The sequence below is a fragment of the Diceros bicornis genome, chromosome 18 (genome assembly GCF_020826845.1).
Source record: "Diceros bicornis minor isolate mBicDic1 chromosome 18, mDicBic1.mat.cur, whole genome shotgun sequence".
NCBI lineage: Eukaryota > Metazoa > Chordata > Mammalia > Perissodactyla > Rhinocerotidae > Diceros > Diceros bicornis.
In genome coordinates this window covers 30,969,114-30,995,654 of record NC_080757.1, presented here as the reverse complement: position 1 = coordinate 30,995,654, position 26,541 = coordinate 30,969,114, and the positions used below count along the sequence as shown (strand labels likewise).

The 26,541-nt window shown below is 39.5% G+C and overlaps 1 protein-coding gene across 2 annotated transcripts in view; it reads left to right on the top strand.

Moving 5' to 3' along the window:
- ANKFN1 (ankyrin repeat and fibronectin type III domain containing 1) overlaps window positions 1–26,541 on the top strand; it is a 281,192-nt gene that overhangs the window by 217,220 nt on the left and 37,431 nt on the right. For both annotated transcript variants that reach the window (XM_058559349.1, XM_058559350.1), the window contains 5 exons: window positions 563–670; window positions 7,841–7,940; window positions 8,238–8,370; window positions 8,832–8,948; window positions 18,403–18,618. In XM_058559349.1, the coding sequence (XP_058415332.1) occupies window positions 563–670; window positions 7,841–7,940; window positions 8,238–8,370; window positions 8,832–8,948; window positions 18,403–18,618 (674 nt within the window). The remainder of the gene's footprint in view (window positions 1–562; window positions 671–7,840; window positions 7,941–8,237; window positions 8,371–8,831; window positions 8,949–18,402; window positions 18,619–26,541) is intronic.

Below are 26,541 nucleotides of genomic sequence, written 5' to 3'. Positions count from 1 at the left end.
TAACCAAAGCAGACATTCATTAGAGCAAAATGTAGATTTCCATTTCTTGGCATCTGACATGGGCTCTTTCCTTGGAAAGAAATGTCAATTTGGCCAAAAGTGTGAAACCTACAATAAAAGCATTGGGACTGTGGATTTCATCTAGTCTGCACATTCCCACCCCTTTCTTTCCTACTGTGGAAATCCAGCTGAGAATTGGGGTGCTGAGTGGCGAGGTGGCAGGGGAACTGATTAGGACACAGGATGCTGAAAAGGAGGGTAAGGAGCTGGGAGAGGGGAAACTGGACTCCCAAATTCTCTATTTTCTTTTGGCTTTCAATTACCATTTTCTCTTCCCTAAAACTGCCCAACACAAGAAACCAACCACAATTACTGTTTTGCACAGGGCCTTAAACAATGGCAGCTTCCAAATGCTTGGCATTGCCTGCTAGCAGTGCAAGTGCTGGGTGCTTATCCACAGAGTCTGTGGGTAGTACAAGCAAAACTCAGCTCCCGAGGCAGGGCAGGGAAGAGGCCTCCCCTGCTTTAAAATTTCACTCTGTTTGTTTCTTTTGTTCAATAGACTGGAAAGACTATGACGACAGAGAGCCCAGACACAAGGGACAGAGTGAAGTTTTGGAAGGTCTGCTGCAGCAGGTCCGAGCCCTTCATCAGCATTATAGTTGCCGGGGTAAGGATAAAAATCTGCACTGGGCCATCGACTGAGGTCTCCGTGGCGCCGGTAATTTTAGCAGTTTCCTAACTGGGTCATACCTTCTCATTCATCAGGGAGAGAGAGATATTAATATTTGTACATCTGGAATCACTTTACAGCACTATCTTGCTTTAACCCTTCAGAAGAGATTTCCCTCTCCTTCCTTTCTTTCCTCTCTTTCTCTCTCACCCTTTCTCCATATGAACAGTTTGAAAACAAGCACAAGAAAAACAGCAGCTGCCATTAGTTCCCTTCCCTTTTAATTGTCCCTTCACAAAACTCCCCAGTGTGCTGGGTCTTTGAGATATTCCCCCTCAAACTTTTCACCTTCAAGGAAAATTCCATGAGCATCCCTGAGGAAGCTCAAGCAATTATAACAGCAACAATAATATTAAACCTTTGTGTACATTTACAATAAAGTTTACATGCAATTTCACATCCAGTATCTCTTTTTCATCCTCATTTTGGCAATTATCACTGAGGCTAGGTGACTTGACCAAGGTCACAATACCAGGAAAAGTCAGAATCAAGATACTAACCTAGGTTTTCTGTCTCCAAGTCCAGTCTTCCTGCCACACTGCATTTTTGTCTCCCACCTTTACATCGGGAATGGGCACTGGACTTTAATCTCACCCTGAATTTTAATATTCACCTATACTACTGCTCAGGAAAAAGTAGACCATACCTTCTCTAGACCTAGCCAACTACACCCAGAAAATCTCTGAGAAGCTTTTAAAATCTTCTCTTCTACTCGGGCTGTTCAAATGGGACAGGGTCAGGTTTCTGATCTGTGTAATGATTCGTGGAACAGGCACTTAGTTTTATTTGGAGAATTAAAGCCTCCTAAAGTTTTCATTTTCCATGCTCCTTCACCCATCAGATCTCCAACTGCATTGCACTCTCTAGATTCAGGGCACTGCTGGACCAGCTGGGTAAGAAATCTATGGTTGAAACTAAGAGCTGAGTTTTGACTAGGTATAAAGAAATCATATTTAGAATTAGTAAAAAGTTGTTCCCAATTTCTATATAGCTATGACAACAGAGCCCTCCGGAAATGTTGGCTATAGCTAGGAAAGAGGACCAGAGTTTGCAAAAAAATAATGTTCTAATGAGTGGTTCATTAGGAGATGTAAATATGCATAGAAGAAGTTTGGGAAGGAAACTCAACTGGGATTTCATCCCCAGATCTCTAGGAAAACTGTACTCAGCCCAGGGCCTTCACCATTCCCCACTGACCAAAGAACACTCAGTTCTCAGCTATCCAGGACCTATTTAACCAGACCAGGCATTATCTAGGCTCCTTTCTCCTCTTCTGCCTTTCCATCATTCCCCTGCCCATTGCTTCTTGTATGGCAAGCAGAGGTAATAAAGCAATTGGATAGAGGATTCTTTGCAATTCATAACCACTTTGTGTTTGGTCTTTTTCAGAGGAGGAAAGCTAAAACTACTCATGAGAATGAGGGATTATTTTTCATATTATCTTAAGATTTAGATGCTCTCCCTATTATTATTGGATTACTATCCAATAATCAAGAAATGATTGTCTAGATAGCCCAATTATTTCTATGGTGTCCATTCAACTTATATCATGTACATGCTTTTCCCTTACAGGGATGTAAACACTGTATCCAGAAAGATTTAAGTATAGCATAAAGTAGAACTTCCCAAAAAGGAAGAATATTTTTTATATTGAAATGTACCTGGATACTTAAACAGCACCCAAAGTGTGTTCCAAAAAAAGTGATTCTATAAGATGCTCAACTGAAAAAGGGTCTCTGGTCTAGTAAGTTTGGAAAATATTGCATTATACATTCCTCTTTTGAAAATGTAAAATGGACATTAAAATATTAAAGACTCTAATAAAGAGACATTTTAAATTTGGCTAAACAAGCATTTTCCAAACTTATTTGGCCATTGTAAAACATTTTTCACATAATTAGTGTTCCAAGGCACAAACTTTGGGAAATGCTGACCTATAATATGCCACAATAAAAGAAATGACCTCCCACAAAAAGGGAACGATTCTAAGATAATTTAACATAAATCTCTCTTAAGTCTAAAAGGATAATTAGGTATTGCATGCAGAAAACTACAGAATTGTTGTTTAAAATACTCAAATACATTGAGATACTATGTGGTTTATTGGAGATATAAACCTTTACAATTTTATAATTAGAAAACATAATTATTTCAAATCCCAGTTCTACCACTTACTAGCTGTGTGTCCTTGAGAAACGCATTTAACCTCTCTGAGCCACAGCTTCCCCATTGGAAAAAAAATCAGCATAATAGTATCCATCTTTCAGGATCGTTATGAGGATTAAATTAGATAATGGATTAAACTCACCTGGCATAGTGTAGGCTCTTCACAAACTCTAGCTTATTTTTCTTCCATTGTTCTTTCAGATGAAGAACGGGGTACTCTCCATGCTCAGTACTTTACTGATATGTCCTAGAATTAAAGTGTAATCGACTCCATTGTAATGAGCCTGGAGTACTCAATAAATACACAGGATATTCCAAATGCAGAAGTAATAATAAAACATCTCCCTTCTCCTACCAAAGCCCTACATGGGAGGTACCAAAACCCACATTAATTTCTGTATTTCGGCCACAGCTAATCTGCGTGTTCAATACTAGGATGGAAATTCAATGGAAATGCTGAGCAGCCTTTATTGTTCACAAGGTTAATGCTCTGACATACAAAATGAATTATAAAGAAGCCAACTGTGTTCACCATAGCAGTACCCTATACGAGTGAATTTCAATTATCATCCAGTTTTTCAACTAGCAAATATTAATTGAAACACTGCCTACTATGTGTCAGGTGCTAGATATACTAATATAAATAAAATAAACTCCCTATCCTCAAAGCATTTAAAAGCTCAAGACCTACTGTATTCAGTCTAGAAAACTAACCATTGCTCCAGAGCCTTGAACCATGCAGAGACAGAATAGAAGCCATGGTGGTTCTTAGAAGAAAAGTGAGTTTAGACCTGGTATCAGTCAAGATGGGCTATATCATGCTGCAGTAACCAAATGACCCCCAAAATATTTATTTCTCCCACATGCTATACGTCTACCACTGGTCAGCTGAAGGCTGTCCTTCTGTGTCATCATCCCCTTTCTAGAAATATTTGCCAGCACCCACGGGAGACAGAAAACAAATTCTTGAAGGCCTCATATGGGCAAGACTTTACATATGTCACTTACGCTCAAAACTCATTGGCCAAAATGGTCACACAGCTTTGCCCAACCACAAAGGCTCCAAGCAGTGCAATTCTACCATGTGCCCAAAATGTAGGAGACCTGGAGTATTTTAACACTTGCATGGGTCCCTTTCCCAACCGGTGGTAGCATTTCTTGTTTTTCTCTTTTTACTTCTTTAGTCTAATCTTCATTTTTATTTAAGTTATATGTGACTATACTCTGAAGCCAGACTACCTGGGTTCAAATCCAGGCTGGACATTTACTAGTTGTGTGACCTTAAGCAAGTTGCCTACCCTCTCCATACCTCACTTTGCTCACCTGTAAAATGCAGATTAGTATTACATATATCTGTCAGCCATTGTTTAAGGATTGAATGACTTGATATAAGTAAAACACTTAAAAGAGCTTTCTTATTTTAAAAAAAAAAAAAGCAATTCCTCCCATCCTCCATTTTTTATTCCCAAAGGCTCAATTCTTTTGACCAATTCTTTTGATATTTTCTCCATATCTCTAAAGTACATGTTTATGTTGCTAATTCTTGATTTTTCTTCAATTGTAGGCATTATTTCACTAAGGAAGATGATGATTTCTCTCTTTTTTACCCCTACACCTTCTTACATACACATACAATTCCTATACTCTCATCCTCCTAATATATCTATATTATAATTTTAGTAAAATCAACATTTATTGTTTACATTCTAATGATCATTTTCCTTTCCTGGATAACCTTTTGTTTTCCCTGTAGTTAATAATCATCTTTTATTGTGTGTTTTCTTATTTTCTATACGGTTAAAACTAATTAATCCCCAGGGTATTCTTCAATCTTACCAATTTTCTCTCAATACAGGTACTTTAGTATCGTTTCAATTGCGTCTTTTTAAAGAAACCACTCATGCAGCCCTCTGACCTGCTGCAGTCTAGACTGGTTACTGGCTGCCTCTGTGTCTGGTACACAGCTGTAGCCCTAGGATCTCCTTTCACCACCATATTGAGGACTCTTCTTGCCACTCTCCAATATTGGATTTCTTCTTTTTGTATCTCATGTCTTCCTTTTTCTTGGGTTAGTCTCTCATTTTGGTGGAGCCTTTCCTCTAGTACCTTCCTGAGAGGATACTTGGGAGTTAATTTTTGGAAACACTGCATGTCTAAAGATGTATTTATTCTACTTAACATTTATTTAAGGGTGAATAAGTATAGAATTCTTGGTTGAAATTATTTTCCTTCAGATCTTGAACATGTCGCTTCACTGTCTTCTAGCTTTCAGTGCTGAGACATCTGATGCCATTCTGATTCCAGAAGTTTTATATGAAACCTATTTTTCTCCTACTCTGGAAGGTTTTTATTTTCTTTTTAATAACTTCAATATTCTAAAATTTCACTGGTGTGTGCCTTCATGTGGCTCTATTTTTGTCTGTTGTGCTACACACTTGGCAAGTCCTTTCAACATGCAAACATATATCATTCAATTATGGGATATTTTCTTAAATAATTTCATTAATTATTTCTTCTCCTTCTTTTCCTCTGCCCTATCCTGCGAACTCTTATTCAGATGTTAAACCTCATAGACTAGCTCTTGATTTTTTTTTTCTTCTTTTTTACCCTCTCCTACTTTCCAACCCCATGTCCTTTTGCTCTGCTTTCTTGGAGACTTCCCCAGTTTTATTTTCTAGGCCTTCTATTGGGTTTTTCAGACTTTGATAACATATTTTCAGTTTCCAGTGCTCTCTTTCATTCTCTGAATGTTTCTCTTATAGACTCCTATCCTTTTTACAAGGATGCAATGTCTTTTCTTGTCTTTCAGGCTATTAATGATAGGCTTTGTTTCATTTTATATTTTCTTTTCTCAGCATAGTCTCTCCTCTCAATTGCTCTTTTGTTTCTTTGTTTTTGGCCTCCGTCTTTCCTGTTACCTGCTTTTTGCAACTGCTTGGTGATCCTTGGATGTTTACTCATATTTAAGAGAAGGGAACTCAATAGCTGTTGGGAAGCTCTGAGCACATGGATAGGGCTCTTTATTTATAGGCTTCCCTGTAAGGTGATCTGGTTATCTTTAGGAAAATAATGAAGCCAATGTCAGAATCTTTAGGTGTATTCTCTTAGGCTAGTCAGTATCCAGAGAAGTTTCTTCTAGTTTCCTTCTTGGACTATAAGTTTAAGAACCAGTTCTGAAAGCCCAGTGGGGAAATATTCTGTATGGAAACTCATTTAATCCACCTGTTTTTGAGAACATACCACCCATTTCCCTCATTTTTAATTGGACCCTGTGTCTCCTGCTCTAGAGACCTCTGTTTTTATGCTTTTCAGGGAATAAGCCATTAGCTTTCTTCTTGAGTGGGGAAGAGATATTTGTCCACCTATGCAGGGTAGGGGAGGATATCTATAAATCTAACTACTTTTTAAACAGACTTCAACAAATCCCCCTGATTTTAGCTCCACCTTCACCCCCGACTTCCAGCAGTATATGGTTCTCATGGGGTGAGTCAGGTTACTTCTCATCTTTCTCCACTGCTGGCTTAGGATTCATCTTTCTCAAGTCTGCTAAATCCATCTGTCCATCTGCTTTCCAGCTACCAAAATTCACTTGCTTTTGTTTCCTTTCCCATCTTTTTGTCTTTATAGATTTATGTTGTTTCCTTTTCTTTTTTAATCTCTTTACTCTGCTTTTAGTGAGGTGTTGGGAGACAGAGGTATGTAATGAATATGTTCAATATGCTGCCTTTAACCAGAAGTCCTAGAAGCATCATTTTTAAGCAGAATATGACCAGCCAAATTCATGTTCAAGTCAGAAAAAATGTTTTTGCTTTGTTCTGCCAGGAATAACCATTACCAGCACAAGCTTGAAGCTGGCATGAACACTTGTGTCAGTGAGCTCATTCCCTACTGCTCCTATAGGATCATAGGTGGAGCCACACTGGGCCTCAGCCATGGACCATCACCCAGGTTTCCATGCCTAACAGCAGTGATATGGACCATGTTCTCATCCCCAGTGACATGTCTGTCAGGAGTTTAGTGATGACCCCAACAACCTCAGCTTCCCTTCATTACATTTAAGATGAGAATTGAAATCATTGATCATCTAGTTTAGCTCCGTGGAGCGCTGTTTCCAAAGACTGTTATAGGAAGTCTACTGCTTTTACCAGTGAGATCTCCAGGTTGTAAATAGAAGAGCTGAACAGAAGCAATGGATGATTTGCTCCCCACTGTTGCCACAGAACCTTGCACATACTAGTGTCCCAATAAATATTCAGTCAATGAATATCTCAGTTTTTCAGAGTATTGGCTTTTTTATCTTGGACAATCTTCTTAACCTCTCTGTCTTATGAATAATGAGGATGATAATTATATGTATGCCTACAACTATTTTTGTAAGCATAATACACTGGAAAAAACTGCCCCAAAATGGTAGCAGTGGTGGTACTAAAGTGACAGGATGATATGGGTGGGATTTTGTTCTTTTTTTCTATTCTCCAGACTTTATGCAATGTGCCTATATTAATTTTATAACGAAAAAATTTTAATGGAATATATAGACTAACAAGAAATGCTTTGCCAGCATTGAGAAGTGTGTGAATATTAAAAGGCAATGGGGGGAGGGAGGAGAAGGGCCAAAGAGTTGATTCCATTTTTTTTTATCCTACCTTATAATAAATTGCTCATATGGAGAGCACAAACAAAACACCTAAGTGGTTTCCCCCGGAGTTATAAATGTCACTCATCTTCAACATTTTTGAGGAACTGTTCATTAATTGAGTTAACTACTGGCATCTCAAGATACAAAAGCTTCTTGTAGGAATGAATGAGCTGAATCCCTACATGAAACACGATAAGTGACGCTGAGGGGACAGGGGAGAGGAAGGCAGGAAGGTGGGAAGAAGGTACTGGGAGTGTTGTTCTGCCAATGGAATTCACACTACATTTATTCCTATGTTCCAGAAAGTTCAAAATTACAAACCACGGGCCGCAAGCAGTCAGTCTCAAGAAGCCTGAAACACCTATTCCATTCCTCAAACAAGTTTGTGAAGACCTTAAAACGGTGAGTTCTATGTAGTTTTTCCAGGAAGTCTTAACTTCTTAGGAATCAGTTGGTTTTGGTTCTGAGTGGAAACTTGGTAGACATTTCTTTTTTGCTATTAAAAGAATATGCAGTTTACTTTTCTCTTGAGAATTTGGACAAGATCGTAATTTCTCTGAGTTCTAGCCAGTGAACCTGTGATACTTAGCAAGAATATGCTCATAGGTATATTTTAAATTATCTTTTATCATGTCAAAAAAATTTTTTTTTCCATGATTCAGACTTGAGGACAATTTTTATTTTGCTTTTTCTTTTTAGGGGACTCTACATAGCCGTTATATTTTATTACAAAGATAATATGTTAGTCACCAATGAAGATCAAATACCGATTGTTGAAATAGATGACTCTCACACCAGTTCCATTACACCAGATTTTCTGTGGTTCACGAAGGTATACTGAGTTCTGATTTCATTTTTCCCCACTTTGTACCAATGTTACTGCACATAAATCTCTGAAACTTTTGTTGAGGGGTCCCCAGTGATCAAAGTATTGGGGTGGGAATAAATTATCTCAGAGGTCTCTTTCAGCTCTGATATGCCCTATGTCATAAAAAATGCCAAAGTAGCGTCTACACTACATTTTCAAAGCAAAGAAGCTTGCATGCTGTCAGATTGTGTCTCCACTATTCTGAGTTATGGGATCATTTGGCAAAGACCAAAATGTGGATCTGACTGTTTCATTAACATTCAGATCTTTTTCCAGTTGGACAGAGATCAAAAAGTTGTTTCTGAAAATGGACTGGAGAACAAACATCAGGGGTCAGGTTTCCTTCTCCCTGCTTTGCTTTGATGCCACAACCTAAATCATGTACTGGCTTGGACGATGACATGACCTCGTGACTTCTTTTGCAGCTGTCTTGTATGTGGGAAGATATAAGGTGGTTGAGGCAAAGCGTACCTATCTCCATGTCCTCATCCACAGTACTGCAAACTAGGCAGAAGATGCTTGCAGCAACAGCCCAGCTACAGGTGAGGAGCCAGGTTTCAATTCAGACCTCCAAGGAAATTTTAGAAAAATTTGGTCAGCTCAGTTACCAATCCCACCTGGAAAGGAAAAGGGTGGGCTCTTTCCTCTTTCAAATCCTTAGGCATATGAAGGCTTCTTGGACAGTCTGAGGTGCACACCTGCTTATGTAGGGAAGCTGTGCCTTTGGCAGCCTCCTGGAAGAGAAGCAGGGGTCTCTCTTGAAGAGTCTAGAAGTGACTCCCTAAATAAGGAGTGAGGAGACTTGAGTTCTGGATTTGATATTAATTAGTCAACTCACTTCTCCTTTCTGGGCCTCAGTTTCATCACTTGCAAAATAAGAGGAGTTTGACTAGATCACTCGAAGAACCCTTGCTGCTCTGGCATCCTGTGCATCTATGAATGTATGGAGTTGTAGCAAGAGACCAGCAGATATTTTGATGAGTTTCTTGGCTTGATGCTTTTGGTAAAACCCAGGCATTTGCATACATTTTTGCTTACTTAAAAAACAAAACAAAAAAACCTCTTAAAAGCTTATCTTTAATCCTGAATTTATTCATCCTTCCATACTATTAACCCAATCAGATCAGGTCCCCAAGCCCTGCAAAAATCTTTGTAGGTTACCGAGCCCCTCCTAGAAATGACGTTAAATTCTAACCTAGCTCTTCTGTGGTTTCCTTTCGTTGTTTTCTGGTATTACTTGAATTTGTGGTTCTTAGCACAGTAAAATATCTGCTACATGGAATTGGGGTCTTTAAGAGATCACTGAGCCTTTATCAGTGATGGGTGTCTACCTACGAAGCTGTCAGTTACATCAACCCCAGAAACACGTATAACAGAAATCTATGTAAGCTGTGATTGGCGAGGCCATACGAGCCAAGGCATAAAAATAGGGTCATAACAACAAAAAAAAATTTCTACAGGTCCACCCGCACTTGCAATTACAGGAACTTCATTTCTTGACCCACACAATAATAACAATTTGATTCCCTGCAATAATTATTATTATGTTGCTATTATAATTAATTCTGAAAGGTAACTCTTACCCCATCTGTCCTATACTCCATTGCCTAGGCGGTTTACTGCCTTGTGTCCTCAAAGCCCTCAGAGATTTTTGCAAACAGTACTCTCCATTTCAACCTTTTTTTTATTGAGGTAACATTGATTTATAACATTATATAAATTTCAGATGTACATCATTATATTTCGACTTCTGTAAGGCTGCATTGTCTTCACCACCAAAAGTCCAGTTGCCATCCATCACTGTACACATGTGTGCCATTACCCCTTGCACCCTCCCCACACCCATTCCCATCTGGTAACCACCAATCTATTCTCTGTATCCGTGTGTTCATTTGTTTACCTTCCACATATGAGTGAAGTCATATGGTAACTGTCTTTTCCGTCTGACTTATTTCGTTTAGCATAATACCCTCAAGGTCCATCCATGTTGTTGTAAATGGCAAGATTTCATTTTTTATGGCTGAGTAGTATTTCATTGTATATATATACCACATCTTCATCCACTCATTCGTTGATGGGCACTTAGGTTGCTTCCAAGTCTTGGCTATTGTGAATAATGTTGCAATGAACATAGGGGTGCATATATCTTTTCAAATTAGTTTTTTCATGTTCTTTGGATAAATACCCAAAAGTGAAATAGCTATCATATGGTATCTCTATTTTTAATTTTTTGATGAATCTCCATACTGTTTTCCATAGTGGCTACACCACTTTACACACCCACCAGCAATGTATGAGGGTTCCCTTTTCTCCACATCCTCTCCAACACTTGTTATTTCTTATCTTTTTAATAACAGCCATTTTCATGGGCATGAGGTGATGTCTCATTGTAGTTTTGATTTGCATTTCCCTAATAATCAGTGATGTTGAACATCTTTTCATCTGCCTACTGGCCATCTGTATATCTTCTTTGGAAAAATGTTCAGAACCTGTGTCCATTTTTTTGATCAGGTTGTTTGTTTCTTTTTGTTGAGTTGTATGAGGTCTTAATATATTTTGGATATTACCCCCTTACAGGAAATATGATTTGCAAATATCTTCTCCCAATTGATAGGCTGTCTTTTCGTTTTGTAAAATAAACCCACACATCTATGGACAGCTAATTTTTGACAAAGGAGCCAAGAACATACAGTGGAGAAAGGAAAGTCTCTTCAATAAATGGTGTTGGGAAAACTGGACAACCACATGCAAATAATAAAAGTAGACCATTATCTTACACCATACACAAAAATTAACTCAAAATGGATCAAAGACTTGAATGTAAGACTCGAGACCATAAAACTCCTAGAAGAAAACATAGGCAGTACGGTCTTTCACATCAGTCTTAGCAGTATCTTTTTGAATATGTCTCCTCAGGAAAGGGAAACAAAATAAACAAATGAGACTACATCAAACTAAAAAGCTTCTGCACAGCAAAGGAAATCATTTCAACCTATTCTTAATGGCAGGATCTTCTCCTTCAACTCAAGGAGAAGTTCTTAGAGCTGGGCCATCATGACTGTGCTGAATTCAAAGTACCCCTTCCTCTCATCATTGATCAGCTGGAGTTGGACCAAGCTGCTGTACCTGAACCTGCTCTTTCTTTAGGATGAAGTTCATTCGCAGGAGGCTCCTTCGTCCCTTAGTGAAGTTCTTGCCCAGGAGGCTGAGACTCCTTAGTGGACTCTCCCATTAGCCCACCATACAGCCCAGACATGCTTGGAGCACAGACTGAACAACCTTAGAATTTCAAATGGGGCTCTTTATTGTATTTTTTTGGAGGCTTCCTAGAACATTTTTATCTGATATCAGTATCAGATCAGGATCAGGGTGTCACAAGCCAGCACGGTTAGACGCTGAGGGGCTAGAGGGAAGCCATGATGGGCAGATACTCAACTACTCCAATTGCAATAGCTCTTGGATATCCTTGGCCCCCCCAATGTATTGGCCCCACCACTTTTCAAAATGCATCAGCCCCCTTCTGAGGTCATTTCCCTGCTTGTCTAGCTTAGATTCATTAGCCCATCATAATCATCTCTTGAAAATATTCCAAATTTCTGGCCATTGTCTCCCTCCATATTACTTATTTGAAAATATCCCAAGCCTGGATGAATCCAACATGTCTACACTGGAGTTGTTGCACAATGCTGCAGAAAAATCACAAAAAAAAGCAGGCTGACTGGTTTTATGTTATGTTAAATTCATGACTACAATTCTCACATGTAATGTTCCATTTCCCTACTAAATTCACTTTTCCAAACTATGAGGAAACTATTTAAAACCTTCTCCATTCCACATCTCCTCTCCTTGCCCACACTCTCCATCCCCACATCAGGTGATGACTTCACTGTATAATTTATGAAGAAAGTAAGTGGGAATTATTTTTCCACCACTAAATTGGTGGAAGTAAGGCCTCCTTGCCTTGACCTCACTTTCTCTTTCTTCCCTCCTATTCCTATATATAAAGTCTCATTCCTCCTACCAAAGGCTCATCCCTCCACATATGCTCTGGATCCCAGTTCTTCCCTCCCATCTTTACTTAAACATACTCAAGTTTCTCCAGTTTAACCTGCCCTCAAACCCCTTCCTTGATCCCACATGCCCCTTCAGCTACCAAACTCTCTTTCTTCTCTTCCTTAGACCCAAACTTCTTTAAAGAGTTGCCTACCTTCTCCTTCTCCATTTACTTCCTCACTTCCCATTTAGTTCTCAGCCCTCTCCCTGACTTTGGTACCACCATGCCTACCAACTGCTCTCTCAGGACACCAGTAATCAGAGGCAGATGATGCTCATAAAGCTTGAACTGCAGGGCCCCTCACTTACATGAGCTCCTGTGAGTGTGGGAGTCACAGAGTGTTTTAGGTAGGGAGGGGAAGTTGGTTTGCAATCAGGAAGCATTTCTAGTAAATTGCCTAAAGAAATCTCAGGGGGGAAAGAGGACCAGAAATTCCAAATACTCCAGTATTCAGGGAGATTTCCTTTCTCATTCTAAACAAATATTCACTTTTACACCTAATTTTTACATTTGCAATTTTGTATTCTTTGTCTTAAAGAGGGCCCCAAAATTGTATGGTGTAGGTTCCTAGAAAACCTTGATCCATCCCTGCCAATGGCTTCAGTTTCACTAAATCCGACAGGCACTTTTTTTTTTTTTTTTTTTGCCAAGGAAGATTGTTGCTGAGCTAACATCTGTTGCCAATCTTCCTCTTTTTGCTTGAGGAAGATTGTCACTGAGCTAACATCTTAGCCAATCTCCCTCCACTTTGTATGGGGGATGCCACCATAGCATGGCTTGACTAGTGGTGTGTAGGTCTGCGCCCAGGATCTGCAACCACAAACGCCAGGCCACTGAGGCAGAGCACGTGAACTTAACCACTACACCACCAGGCTGGCTCTCAATGGGCACTTTTAAATCCTCTTTGCAACTAAAATCTCAACAGCATTTGATACACTTGGTCCTGCTCTCCTTTTTTTTTTTTTTTTTTCTGTGAGGAAGATCAGCCCTGAGCTAACATCCATGCCAATCCTCCTCTTTTTGCTGAGGAGGACCGGCTCTGAGCTAACATCTATGCCAATCCTCCTCCTTTTTTTTCCCCCAAAGCCCCAGTAGATAGTTGTATGTAATAGCTGCACATCCTTCTAGTTGCTGTATGTGGGACGCGGCCTCAGCATGGCTGGAGAAGCAGTGCATCGGTGCACGCCCGGGATCCGAACCCGGGCCGCCAGTAGCGGAGTGCGCGCACTTAACCGCTAAGCCACGGGGCCGGCCCTGCTCTCCTTTTTTAAACTGCCACCTCCCTTGTCTTCCATGACTCCCCACTTTCCAGATTTTTCCAACTTCCTGGCTTGTCTTTCTTGGTCTCATTTGCTAGCTCACATGCTGTTTCCTCTGCTTAGACACCTCTTCTACTTCTTTGCCTTGCTAATTCCTTCATATCCTTTAGACATCAGCTTAATTTTTATATGTCTTCAGGGAGCCTTTCTCTGATCTCCTGATTAAGTGAATCACTCTCACAGCACCTTGTATTCTTCATTCAGAATGGTGATCATAATCCCATTAGTTAATTATTTGTATCATTATTTGGTTAGTGACCCACTTGGATTTTGAGTCCCTGAGCTCAGAGAATGTATCTGTCTTGGTTAGCACTATGTACCCCATGTGTGGCATGTGGCAGACCCTCAGTAAATACTGGCTGGATAAATAAATGTATTTGTCAATCCAACCCCCGCATCTCAAAAATCACACTTGAGGGTACTCTACCTAACCAAAAGGAAAAGGGATCACAGAAATGTACCTCATGCCATAGTTACCACCTGGATAGTTCTCCAGATCTGCATGGTGATTAGTGCCTCGTAGTACTCAATAAATAGTTACCCCTTACACTGCCCATCAAAGGCCAGAGCACTGTCATGCATTCCCTTCTCTCCTTCACATTTCTGCTTGCCTGCTTAAATAATGGGAATCATTTTCATCTTTTTTTGTAGGACATATGGCCCAAACTATTTGCTGATCTTTAGAATGAAAGTGTCTGGAAATACTGAAGCTACCTTTTTTGGGGGGGGGGGGGTCGGGGGGGGAGTCACAAGGCACAGAAAAACTTTCCAGAAGAAGAAGAAAAATAAATTTTTGAAAATTGAAACTTCATATTTTAGGTCTCTTTACTAATATAACATTTTTTACAATGTTCTGAGAAAAGTAAAAATGCTTTCTTAAATAGCTTGATTGACATCAACCATACATAAATCCTGTTGCTTTACCTCTAGTATATCTTATTTTACTCTCGTCCCCTGTCCAGCATCACTACCACTGCCTCATTACTCCAGTACATCAAAAGCCTCCAAAGTCATCCTCCTGCTTCCAGTCTTAACACCCTCCAATCCATTCTCCACACCTCTGCCATAGTAGCCAATAAAAGATTCTGACCACGTCATTCCCTGACTCATACTCTTTCAAGAGTGGCCCAGACATTTTATCACGGCACACAAAAGCCTTCATTGCCATCTTTCTCCCCCTCCTGTTTCCATAGCACCCTCCCTGACTTACCTTCATCACAGTGCATACCAACCACTGTGCATTCTGTACCTTACCTTCCAGTTTATGCTCTATACTGAGGTACTTTAATACATAATAATAAATAATAATCATGAAACAACTTTCATTTATTGAACAGAATAGATGCCAGGCACTGTAAACTATATCTCATCTAATCTTCACCACATCCTAATAAGAAAGTACTATTATTGATATTCCTTTAACAGATGATAAAACTGAAGCCTCGAAAAGTTAAGTAACTTGCCCAAGGCCACATAAATAGGAAGTGGCCAAGTCTAGATACAAATCCAGATCTATATAACTCCAAAGCCTACATTCTTTCCAATACTTCATCAACTTATTATGTGTTTATTTACAAAAAGCAGACAAAAAATTTAAATAGAAGAAATTATCCACATGATAGTTAAAAAAGAAAAAGTAGAAGTCTATCCTGCATCATTTGGAGCCTATCTAGAAGTGGCTTTAAATTTTATTTGAAAGAAGGTAAAGTATGAATTAATTAATTGATTAATATTACCTGGGCAGGGGGAAAGACAAGTATCTGCCAGCATTTGGATAAAAAAAAAATAAGATGAGAAAGCCTATAAGTGGCCAAGACTCCACATTGTTTTCCTACTCTTAGGAAAATGGCAGAGGCCCCAAGAGACAGAAGTGGACATTGCTCTAACAATGAGAGGTATCTGAACTACTTATCCTCAGAATACAGTAACAATCTGACATTGTAGTTTGGGTTACATTACACTTTCCTCCTCCATAGCTTTTAGAAATGAGTGTTGGTGAGTAAAAGTCAAGTAACAATTTATGAATACTATGTCTTTTTCATTTTTCAAGGGGGAAAAAAGGTTTCTCCCAAATTTTTCTCTTCTTTTCCAGGCCTTCATATCTCTACTCTGGACTTCCTTCAACTTCCCAGGTCACCCCAAACTGAAAAAGGTCTCTAAATATTGTGCATCTGTCTAGGGCTTACTGACAGTCCTATGATTTGTTCTGGTTATAACATAGATGCATTCCTGTGAGTCATCAGGTGGCTTTTGTTCCTCTTTACCTTGTAGGATCCTTAGTGTTCCCAGATCTCCTAACCTTGATTGCATACCATGACAGGTATTAACATGGTCTGCTTTTCCTTTAGGCCCTAAAGAACCCCAAATTTGCCCCCTTGGAACATCACTGAAATTATTTTCTCAAGGATATTCTGTTTTTAAATTGGGGTCTCCCAGAGCTAGCTATCCAACCCCATGTGATGTTAATAAAGAACTTCAGGAAGACTTTTAGTGCTTTCTTCTTCAGCCCATTAGTCAACATATCCAAAGTTGACAATGAACCAATGAAAATAACTCTGCTTAAATGAAACGACTACCTCATCCAATGTCTACCCACCAGCTCTGGTCCAAAGTAAATCATATTTTGCAGTGTCTTAATGATAATATGTTAATTCAGTCAACAAAAAGTTATTGAGCTCTTACTATGTACCAGGCACTGTGCAAGGAACCAGAGACACGGAGATGAAACAACCATGATCTCATGACATGCACATCAATATGCAGGAAAGCCAGAGTCATGCTAAGATACAAGTTTGTGCAGGAAGCAGTAGGGGACAAAAGAGGGTATGGTAAATTCTACCTGAGAGAATTGGGAAAATCCTCCCAGAGAAGGTGAAACCTGGGCTGAGTCTTGAATACAAGTAAATGTAAGCCAGAGTGGGATTCCAATTAGAGCATTAAAGAAAGCCCATATTCTACTTGTATCAAGCTTGAGATTTACGAAACACTTTCTCACGCATTGTTTGACTTAATCCCCTAAACACTCTATAAGGTAAGGATTATCATAAGGGATGTCTGAGCTGTAAAGATCCTTAATTTTAGATGATGAAACTCAGGGCCAGAGAGGGTAAATAATTTTTCAGAAGTTTAAGACTTAATGAACAGCAGCCAGCCCTGAAACCCAACACCAGAATAACTAAAGGCTTACCAGCAGTGGTGTGCTGAAGCCAACTTGTACTGGCTCAGGAGAGCCAACTGTTCAATATTCAGGAATTTTGAAAGCCTGTTGTCAAATCCTCCGTAGCTTGAAATTAGCTATGGTGGGAGAATTTACACCACAGAAATTGGCATATGCTATAAATCAGGTTTGTTTGTTTTTGATAGCCAGTTTACCGGGATACCACTGCTTATTGGCCAGTATTACTTTGTACCAAACTGCCTTCATATAAAACTATAGTACCACATACGGCTGGACTAGAACCATTACCCAATTACTTCTCTATGATTTAGAAGTCAGTTACTGGAAAGGAATAATCTGACTGAGTGATTAGGCCATTTTTAAAAATAGTAATCCTGCCAAATGAATTTTTATAATATGTCAACAATTATTTATGAAATTTCTTACATATATGTCTGGTCCTAGTGAGGAAAATAAAAGATTTAAGATGCAGTCCCTACCTATGAGGGAACATTCTGGTGTTTTTGTAGATGTGGATAATGACCAGCTGGCTCATTCATTTTTAGGTCATCCTTGTCACTTTTATAAATTCCAGTTATACTTTTGCTCTCCAGCCAACAGGTTATCTCATCAGCATTTATGTGAGCTCACAAAAATAAAAGCTAGGAGCTCTGAGATGATTTATAATTTTAAAAACTCATATATATTTAAAGCAAAAGGGCATTTTGTCCTATTCATCCAGTGCTGCAGGTTAGAAATCTTCAAACCCTGCATATTTGTAAAACCCGGTTTATTCTAATAGCATCAACCTGGGCCCCTCCACATTTAATGTGGCACCCTTCCCTTCCTACCTTTCTAAAAGTATTGTCTGCCTCAGTTGACCAGGCTCACAAACAATTTTAATAAAGTTCAAAATAAATACAACCCCCTGAAAGGCAGATAAGTCAAACCAGGCCAATCTCCCAATTAAAGGATCTTGAAGGGAATGTGCAGTCATTTGGGGACCTGTACAATGTGCTGCATTGTCAATTCACTTCTTCATTTTAAACAACCCCACTTCATACCATAAGCTTACTGTAGAGCTCCTGAAAACTCCACAAGTAGCATACTTGAAATATCAGGCATTTTTCTTTAAAACATCTGGGATTCTCTTCAAGTACTGGTAACTGAGGTTTATGTGCTGGTGTGTCTATGTGGGTAAGAGATATTTACAGATATTGAATTTGCTTAAAAAAACATAATTTTTGTGCCTCTTGCTATAATCTTTGCAGGTTTATGGTGAAGACATTTTCTTTGAGCTTCTATTAAGCACATTTCTATGATGCCACATATTCTAGCTTTAAGTCTGCTAAAAAAAGAAAAAGCTTCTCAGAAACATGAGATAATTATTCAGTGTCTTTTGTTGCAGTTATGTTGCTTTATTTGCATAGTATCATCTAAGCTACCAGAAATCTATTTGTTTCTAGAATTTACTTGGAACACACAACCTGGGAAGAGTTTACTATGAGCCTATTAAAGACCGGCATGGAAACATCCTCATTGTCACCATCAGAGAGGTGGAGATGCTCTATTCATTTTTTAACGGCAAATGGATGCAGATCTCAAAGCTGCAAAGCCAGAGGAAATCTCTGTCAACGCCCGAGGAGCCAACAGCCTTAGACATTTTACTAATAACCATCCAAGTATGTAGTCTTTTCAATTTCCTAATATATTTGAAGTTCCAAACACATTTACTGAGGCTGTAGTAAAATATATCAAGAGCCACTTACATACACAGTGGTGGAGTAGAGAGGTCTAGAGATGTGTCATTGCTTGTATTCCACACACAGGAAAGATTCAGAAGCTTATTTTTATTATTACTCTCCAAATCTAGATTTCATCAAGCAATACAACAAGTAAGCACCCTAAAAATGCCCCTGACCAATGAACCAACGAAAAACATTGAGACAAAAGTTTGAGTAAGGGATCTACAGATACATATCTATTACTATTATTACAGTCCATTCAAGTATTGGTTTAATGTATAGACATATATATATATAGCCAGTCCTGGTGGTATAGTGGTTAGGATTCGGTGCTCTCCCCACCGTGGCCTGGGTTCATTTCCTGGTCAGAGAACCACAACACCTGTCTGTCGGTTGTTATACAGCGGCAGCCAGTGCAAAAAGACTGAGCAGGGTTCTGCTCTGCCATATACAGGGTCACTAGGAGTCAGAATCAACTTGATGGCACTAAAAACAAATATATGTATATTGGTTTAATGTACCAATATATGTAAAACACTTTGAACAAAAACACTCTTACACATATTTCCTCTTGCTTGTTCCTTACAACATCCCTTGGGACAGACAGGCATGATTAAATCCATTTTAGGAATGAAATAACTGAAGCTCGAAGAGATTAAGTGACATAGGCAGATTTAGTGAAGCTAATGAAGCTTCTGCATCATTCGGCTCTTCACTTGTACAAGCCCCTTCCAAGGTACTGGCAAGGACCCTATCAATTTTGCATTCATAGTTTTGTATTCTTCTCCTTAAAGAAGGCATCAAAAATTGTATTAGCTTCAGACCCCACCAAACTTGGATTTGCCCTTGAGCACAGGGCTAGAAAATGGCAGAGCTGAAACTTGAACTCAGATCTTCTGATTGGAAGCAGGCTTCTTTCTGCCATGTTACATCACATTCCAGGGCAGGAGTTAGGATTTTAGTGAGTAAGGGATGGGAGATGAAATAAAGGATGAAAGACTCCCCTGATAACCCAATAGCCACCAAAATTCAAACTTCAGGCAGCTTAGATCCAGACTCAGCCTAGATGGCAGAACTGGGATACAAACCCACATCTTTTGCTCCTGAGTCCAGCGCTCTCTCATGCCACCACACTGCCTCATATGTTCTTATGTGAACATGGGCTTCAAGCTGTTTCTTTCTCTTTTTTTTTTTTTAATCCAGTGATGGGGATGAGTTCTACAGAACTCTCCAGTTAGGTGGCAAAGCTGGCAGAAACATCTACCTTGAGCCCTATGCAACTAATGGCATTTATCCACAAAACAGCCAATTCAGAGTAATGGGAAAGAAAGGGCTCAGTCCCGCACAAAGAAGCCAAATTCAAGCCTCGGCCCCTGTAGCCCCTCATAATCAGCTAAGCCACCAGACCACTAACTTACTTTCATTCCCCATTGAGGCATGACTGGTACACACCTTCCCATTACTTGCACCAGCCAAAGTCAGGACAAAGTCCAACGTCACAAAAGTAAGCTAATTGGTCAAAGCCAATACCTCTGGATTTGATTTTATGGAATTTGGGTTCATATGAAATTGACAGAGGGTATGTGTGTATATGTGTGTGAAGGAGGTGGGGGCAGGGAACACAGACACATTCGTGGCTCCCCTCTTCACCTTTTATAAGCGAGTGCTAAAAGAAACATTTAAAAAATCATAATAAATTGAGCTTTTACAGGGTGACTAATACACTAATCCCCTATAGGGATAAACTGGGGTCTGGCCTACCCTTGCTCCTAGAAACACAGCACAGGCCCTAGCATGATATAATACCTGGTTTCTCCTAGACTTATTACATTAAAAATGTGTTACAGGTGCAGAAAAATTCCAATCTGGCGAAAGGTTGTTAGAGAAGGAGACCAAAAATAGAGGCAAGATCAGGTTTCCACACAGATCCAAGTGGAAAATTTACCCCCTCTGACTGGCACATTCCTGCTTGATGTCATACCCACCCACCCCCACTTTCTCCCCACCTTTTTCTCTCTCCTCTCCTTTCCGTACAAGTCTTACACTGGAGAGGAAATGGAATAAAACTACTAGGGCTGGTATCTCATCACTCCCAGACTTAAGATTTAATTATATCAGGAGTTGGCCCCACCAACTCAACATGAAAATAGAAATAGGTCTTGATGGTTGCCCAAAGCAGGCTGTGTAATTCCCACAATTCTGGGCCATAAACCACTCTCTTTTCTCAGGGTCAGTAGAATAATGACCACCAGGCCTTCTGATTGGAAGCCTGGGCTTCTTTCTGCTACAACACTTCACATTCTGGGGCACCACTTTGGAATCAGGCTGACTGAGTATGATTCCTGACTCTACCTTTTCTAGATATGTGACTAAGGCAAGTTACTTAACTTCTCACCTCTCATATTTTCTCCTCTGCAGAAAACCCTACTTCATAGTTTTCTAATGAAGATTAAATGAGTTATATATAAAGCATTAGAAAAGTAGCACAAAGTGAGTGCTCAATAAATGTTAGTGATTTTTATTATTTCTCTACTCAGAAAAATCCACGCTAAACTCTCCTCAGGGTACACCCAGTCCATCACCTCCTCATCCCTACTCTCCTAGGAGACCCTGGTACTGGCTCAATCATCCCTTGGGGCATTTCACCATTTCCTCTACCTTTCCATAAGAACTAAGGAAAAGTTGTATAAAGACTATATGATCCACAATGGGGTTTTCAAAACAGATAAGGGTGTTAACAAACCTGGGCCCATAACTAATCTACTAATCCCTAGGGCCCCAGAAAGCTCCAGGGTCTGACCCTCTCAAATTCCTGACCCTCTCAAGTCCTAGACCTTCATAACAGGCCTCTCTTATATATCTGGAAGAGAGAGAGAAATCCTTCCCACACTTTCCTGGGAAGAAAAAGAGAGTTATTATGGACAAGTTAGAGTCCCTCTGAGAAAACTAATTGGCAGAGTATTTCCAATAGGGAGGCCTGTCTCAGGTGCTGAGTTACTCTGACCATGATCTTCAGGGGTCACTTCAATAACTGGAAGCTTCACAGTAAAGTTTTCTCTGAAGATTACTCTCTCTCTTATTATTTTCAAGTGTATAACACTTTCTCACATCTATGATATCATTTGATCCTCACGAAAACCCAGTGAGGTTCAGTAGGTAATTTTATTGTGTCCAGTTCACTGATGAAGCCATGGATTTTAAGGAAATAACTCATCAAAGTCATATCAGCCAAAAGCAGCACAGGAGGGACTAGTCTTCTGACTCCTAGCCTGGTGCTCTTCCCATTCTACTATGCTGCTTTACACACCCTCCTTCTCCTTTTCTCTGGATCCTTTTTTAGAAGTGTGATCCTAGAGAAGCTGTGGTAATGTTTGTCTTCTATCTCCTCTCATCTCTGCTTTCCTTCTCTTTTTCTCCTTAGGCATTCCTTGTTATCTCCAGGGTCCCAGTGTCTTCTTCTTACATCCTAAATGCCCAGGACCTACTGTCTCTTCTGCCCTTTTTTGCTTTTTTCCAGTACATTCCTGCTCTTTCTACCCCCAGGCAGCCTCTAACACGGGGATCAAAGACTACAGGAATCAGAAAGATTAATGGAAATGAGCCAACTGGGCTAGATATGAGAAACAATTGGGTTTGCATAAAAACTTGTTCACCAGTCTTCATAGCAGAATTATTCATAGTAGCCAAAGAGTGCAAACAACCTAATTGTCCAAAAACTGAGGAATGGATAAACAAAAGTCGTATATCCATATAATGGAATATTACTCAGCCATAAAAATGAATGAAGTACTGATCCATGCTACAATGTGGATGAACTTTGAAAACATTATGCTAAATGAAAGAGGCCAGTTGCAAAATGCCACATATTGTATGATTCCATTTATATGAAATATCCAGAATAGGCAAATCCATGGAGACAGAAAGTAGATGAGTGGTTCCAGGGGCAGAGGGAGGAGGCACTGGGGAATGACAGCTAATGAATGCAAGGTTTCTTTGTGGAGTGATGAAAATGGTCTGGAATTAGATAGTGGTAATAGTTGTACAACCTTGTGAATATAGTGAAAACCACTGAATTTCACACTTTAAGGGTGAACTTTATGGTATGTGAATTATATCTCAATTAAAAAAAAGAAACAAGTGGAAATAATAGAGACTGCAATAATATGGCAACCCCTTGTCTCATCTAAAGAACAGCCATATTCAGCCTCAGTTAATTGCAGTGGAAGAAAGTGGTCCCAATCTTGAAATAGTTTCCAATTTTCAAAGAGAAATTGAAAGTCCAGAGTTTTGAATAAAATCTTTTTATTTTTCAAAGTTAGAAAATAATTCAGAAACTTTAAATTGTTTATAATTCATATAATCTCAGGACCACAAAGACCACCAGCCACCATTTTATGACCTGTGCTGTCTCTGGATAATTCAGCTGGAATCTCCTATCCAACAAAACAAAAGCCCTGTAGTTATTGGAAAAACAACTATAAATTGTTCCTCTGGGAAGCTCTTAAGATATCTGATCAAAAAAGAGGTTGGATATACCCTTCCTAGTTACTGCACCAGCACATCATATTCTCTCCCAGAGGCCCAGCCCAAGACCCCACTACCCCTGGGCCTCTCACTCTCAATATTTAATAAACATTTTTTCAGCACTAACTACGTGCCAGGAACTCTTCTAGGCGCGATAGGAAAAACAAATGAACAAGTCAAGGTCCCTGCTCTCAAGGAGTTCAGTCAAGGGAGGGAGACAGACTTGTAAACAAATCAAGGTAATACAAGGCAGAATTAAACCAGAGCCTGATAGTAGCACAAACAGCGTACTATGGAAACATAGACAAAGCAGCTATTAATTCTACCTGGAAATATCAGGGAAGGCATTGTAGAAGAGGTGACATTTGGCTGAGCCATGAAGAGTAAGTTAAGGTCACCAGGTGGAGGAAAAGAAGAGAGATAAAAAGAGACAGGGGAGGGAGGGGAGAGAGAGGAAGGGAGCGACAGAGGAAGGGAAGGGAGAAGAGGGAGGGAGGAAAGAAGGGAGGGAGGGAGGAAGGGAAGGAAGGGAGGGAGGGAGGGAGGGAGGGAGGGAGGAAGGAAGGAAGGAAGGAAGGAAGGAAGGAAGGAAGGAGAAAAGGAAGGAATTAAATAGAATTGAATTAAATAGAAAGCATGGTAAAGAAATGAGGCAGAGGCCAGAAAAGTAGATCTCACCCTTCCTTGGGGCCACAATGGACCTTACACATCCTTCTTATGGCCTTTATCACACTGGTTAGAAAAACTTGCTTACATGTCTCTTTCACACACTAACGTGAGTTCCCTGAAGGGAAGGATCATGTTTTATTTATTTTTATGTCATTAATATCCTAGCACAATGCCTGATACATAGTAGTTGCTCAATAAAAGTTGGTAGAATCAGTGAATTCATGAACCAACAAAAAAATCAAAAAAGAGATTAGGGCACATATAAAGAAGGAAAAAGCAATTCATTTTGGCTGGAGACAAGAGACGCAAAAGGGCAATAGTGGAAGTAGAGGCTAGAAATGCAAGTTAGAGGTCAAATCAGGCAACCTATAAACCCACAGGCATTTGATTTGGTTTAGGAGGCCCTTCTAGTCTACCTCAGACTACGTGAATGGGACAGCTTCTCTCTCTTCCTGTGCATTTCTCGGGCTCCAAAACATTCTGCTAATGAAAGATCAAATGACTATGTAAAGGCAGGAAAAAACATAGTAGATGCTCAGTAATAGTCTTAAGAAAATTTCAATGAAAGAGTGAATTACTCCATCCCAGAATGGTGTTGGTTTTTACATAACCACAGTATGTTCCTAGCTCACATTCTATTTGTGGTCAGTTCTGGCCCTCACATGTTTTTCTCTTATACTCATACCCATCCTATATTTGTACTCTTGGGTTTGGGTCTTTACAAACACATTTTCTTATTAAATTTCAGCCCTAATTATGATAGGCTTATTTTTCCAATGCAGAGGGTCATTCAGAGCCTTATTACTATTTTCCAGAAAATCAAAACCACACAAAATTTGGGACCCACAAATTTGATACACACATTCTTCATTTCTTTGTCTGGAACATCAATAAATAAGCTGAACAGAATAGCCCTCAGGACCAGTCCTTACTGGCCCATCACTCAATATGTCTACTATTCCCACACTATCTCTATCATCCACAAATCTTTAGCCCAGATATTCAGCCTATTAAAGTAATGCAGTCGAGAGTCTACTTTTCCTAGATTATCTAGTGAAACAGATTACATTGGAGATTTCTCTCTGGTCTGTGGATCATGTTCTTTTGCTGTTAGAAATTAAAGTTGTCTGTATGATTTGCCCTTCGCAAAACCACACTGACTCCTATTTAAAGTCTCAGGATTTCCTGGGTGATGGCAAATTGATTGTTTGATGCTTCTTTCTCATTTTTCGCAAAGATCAATAAGTTGGCAGTCTTTAATTACTAGGGTCATCCTGTGTTTCTCCTCTTTCTGTTTCAAAGATAGGCATATTTGCCCTTTTCTAGTCTTTAGGGACTTTTTCCCGTTCTCCATCACTTCTCAAAAATAATGATCTGTGGGTCTTGTAGCCACATGTGCTTGTATAGCAAGTATCCCAAGGGTACATATCATCAAATTCTGCTGATCTGAATACTTCCATTTTTCCTTCTCTCGTTAACTATTTCTCTCTCTTTGATTGCCTGTTCATTTCTCACAATTTCACCTTGACTAAACTTCCTCTGGTCAACTACTTACCTGTGATCTGTTCTGAAGAGACAAGATTAAAAAGTTCAGCCTTATCAATCTCCTGATATTAATAAGAATTCCTTCCTTCTTGATCACGAAATCAAATTATTTTTTAGTTTATTTTTTGGCCAAATATCTTAAAATTTATTTAGCCTTTCCTTTTCTGTACATGCTAGTTATGTCTGTCTCCCAATTGTGACCACTCTTATTTTGTCCCTCTTCTGCTATTCTCATATGGTCTGCTTTAGGGACCTACCCTGATTTCCACATGTTGTATACCTATTATATACAGAAATAGTATGGGATACTAAGGACACAAAGCAATAAAAAACACAACCCTGTCATTAATTTCATAGTCTAGTTCAAGAAAAAGAACATAAAAGAAGAAAAATATGAGTTAAGTACTCCTTCCTCTGCATGCTTACACTGCCTCTATTATAAAACTGATCTCAGTATATATACTGCGATCATTTGTTTACTCATCTGTCTTTCCTGATCTCTTCAAAAGTAGGGATCATATCATGTTCACCTGAAACCCCGATGTCTCCTGTAGTACCTGGCACATCACAGGAACTCAGTATGTTTGATAAAGGATGGGACAGAGGAGATAATACACAATAGCATATGTCAGATGTTGCAGATGGTTAATTCTGCAGAGGAGGGATCACTTCTTCAGAGTATAGTGGTCAAGGAAGGTCTCATACCTCTCTGTTCCATATCCAGAATTCTGTACAAGTCTAAATGTTTGTTTTTTTCCTTCCCTTTCACCACATTTAGTGGTAGAGTTGATTCCTTCTTTTTAACTCACTTTCAAAAACAGGCTAAACTCTGGCCTGTAGGAATCCTTCCCTTATAATCAGTTACCTGACTCATCACTCCTAACTCTGTTTCATCCCTGCACTGCCTGAATGTTTAAAAGTCCTACCTACTGACATAGGGGTGGGGGGAGGGTCTGTATTTCCAATTATTCATTATCTGATTTCCTGCAGTCATATAATAGGGAAGCAAAAGTCACAACTTAAATAGTTCACTAGAGAACTGGCCACATATAAAACAAAACTCCACTCAAACATCCCTCTGTGCTTAATGAGGTTAGCACTTCCTGTTGCACCAACTTCATT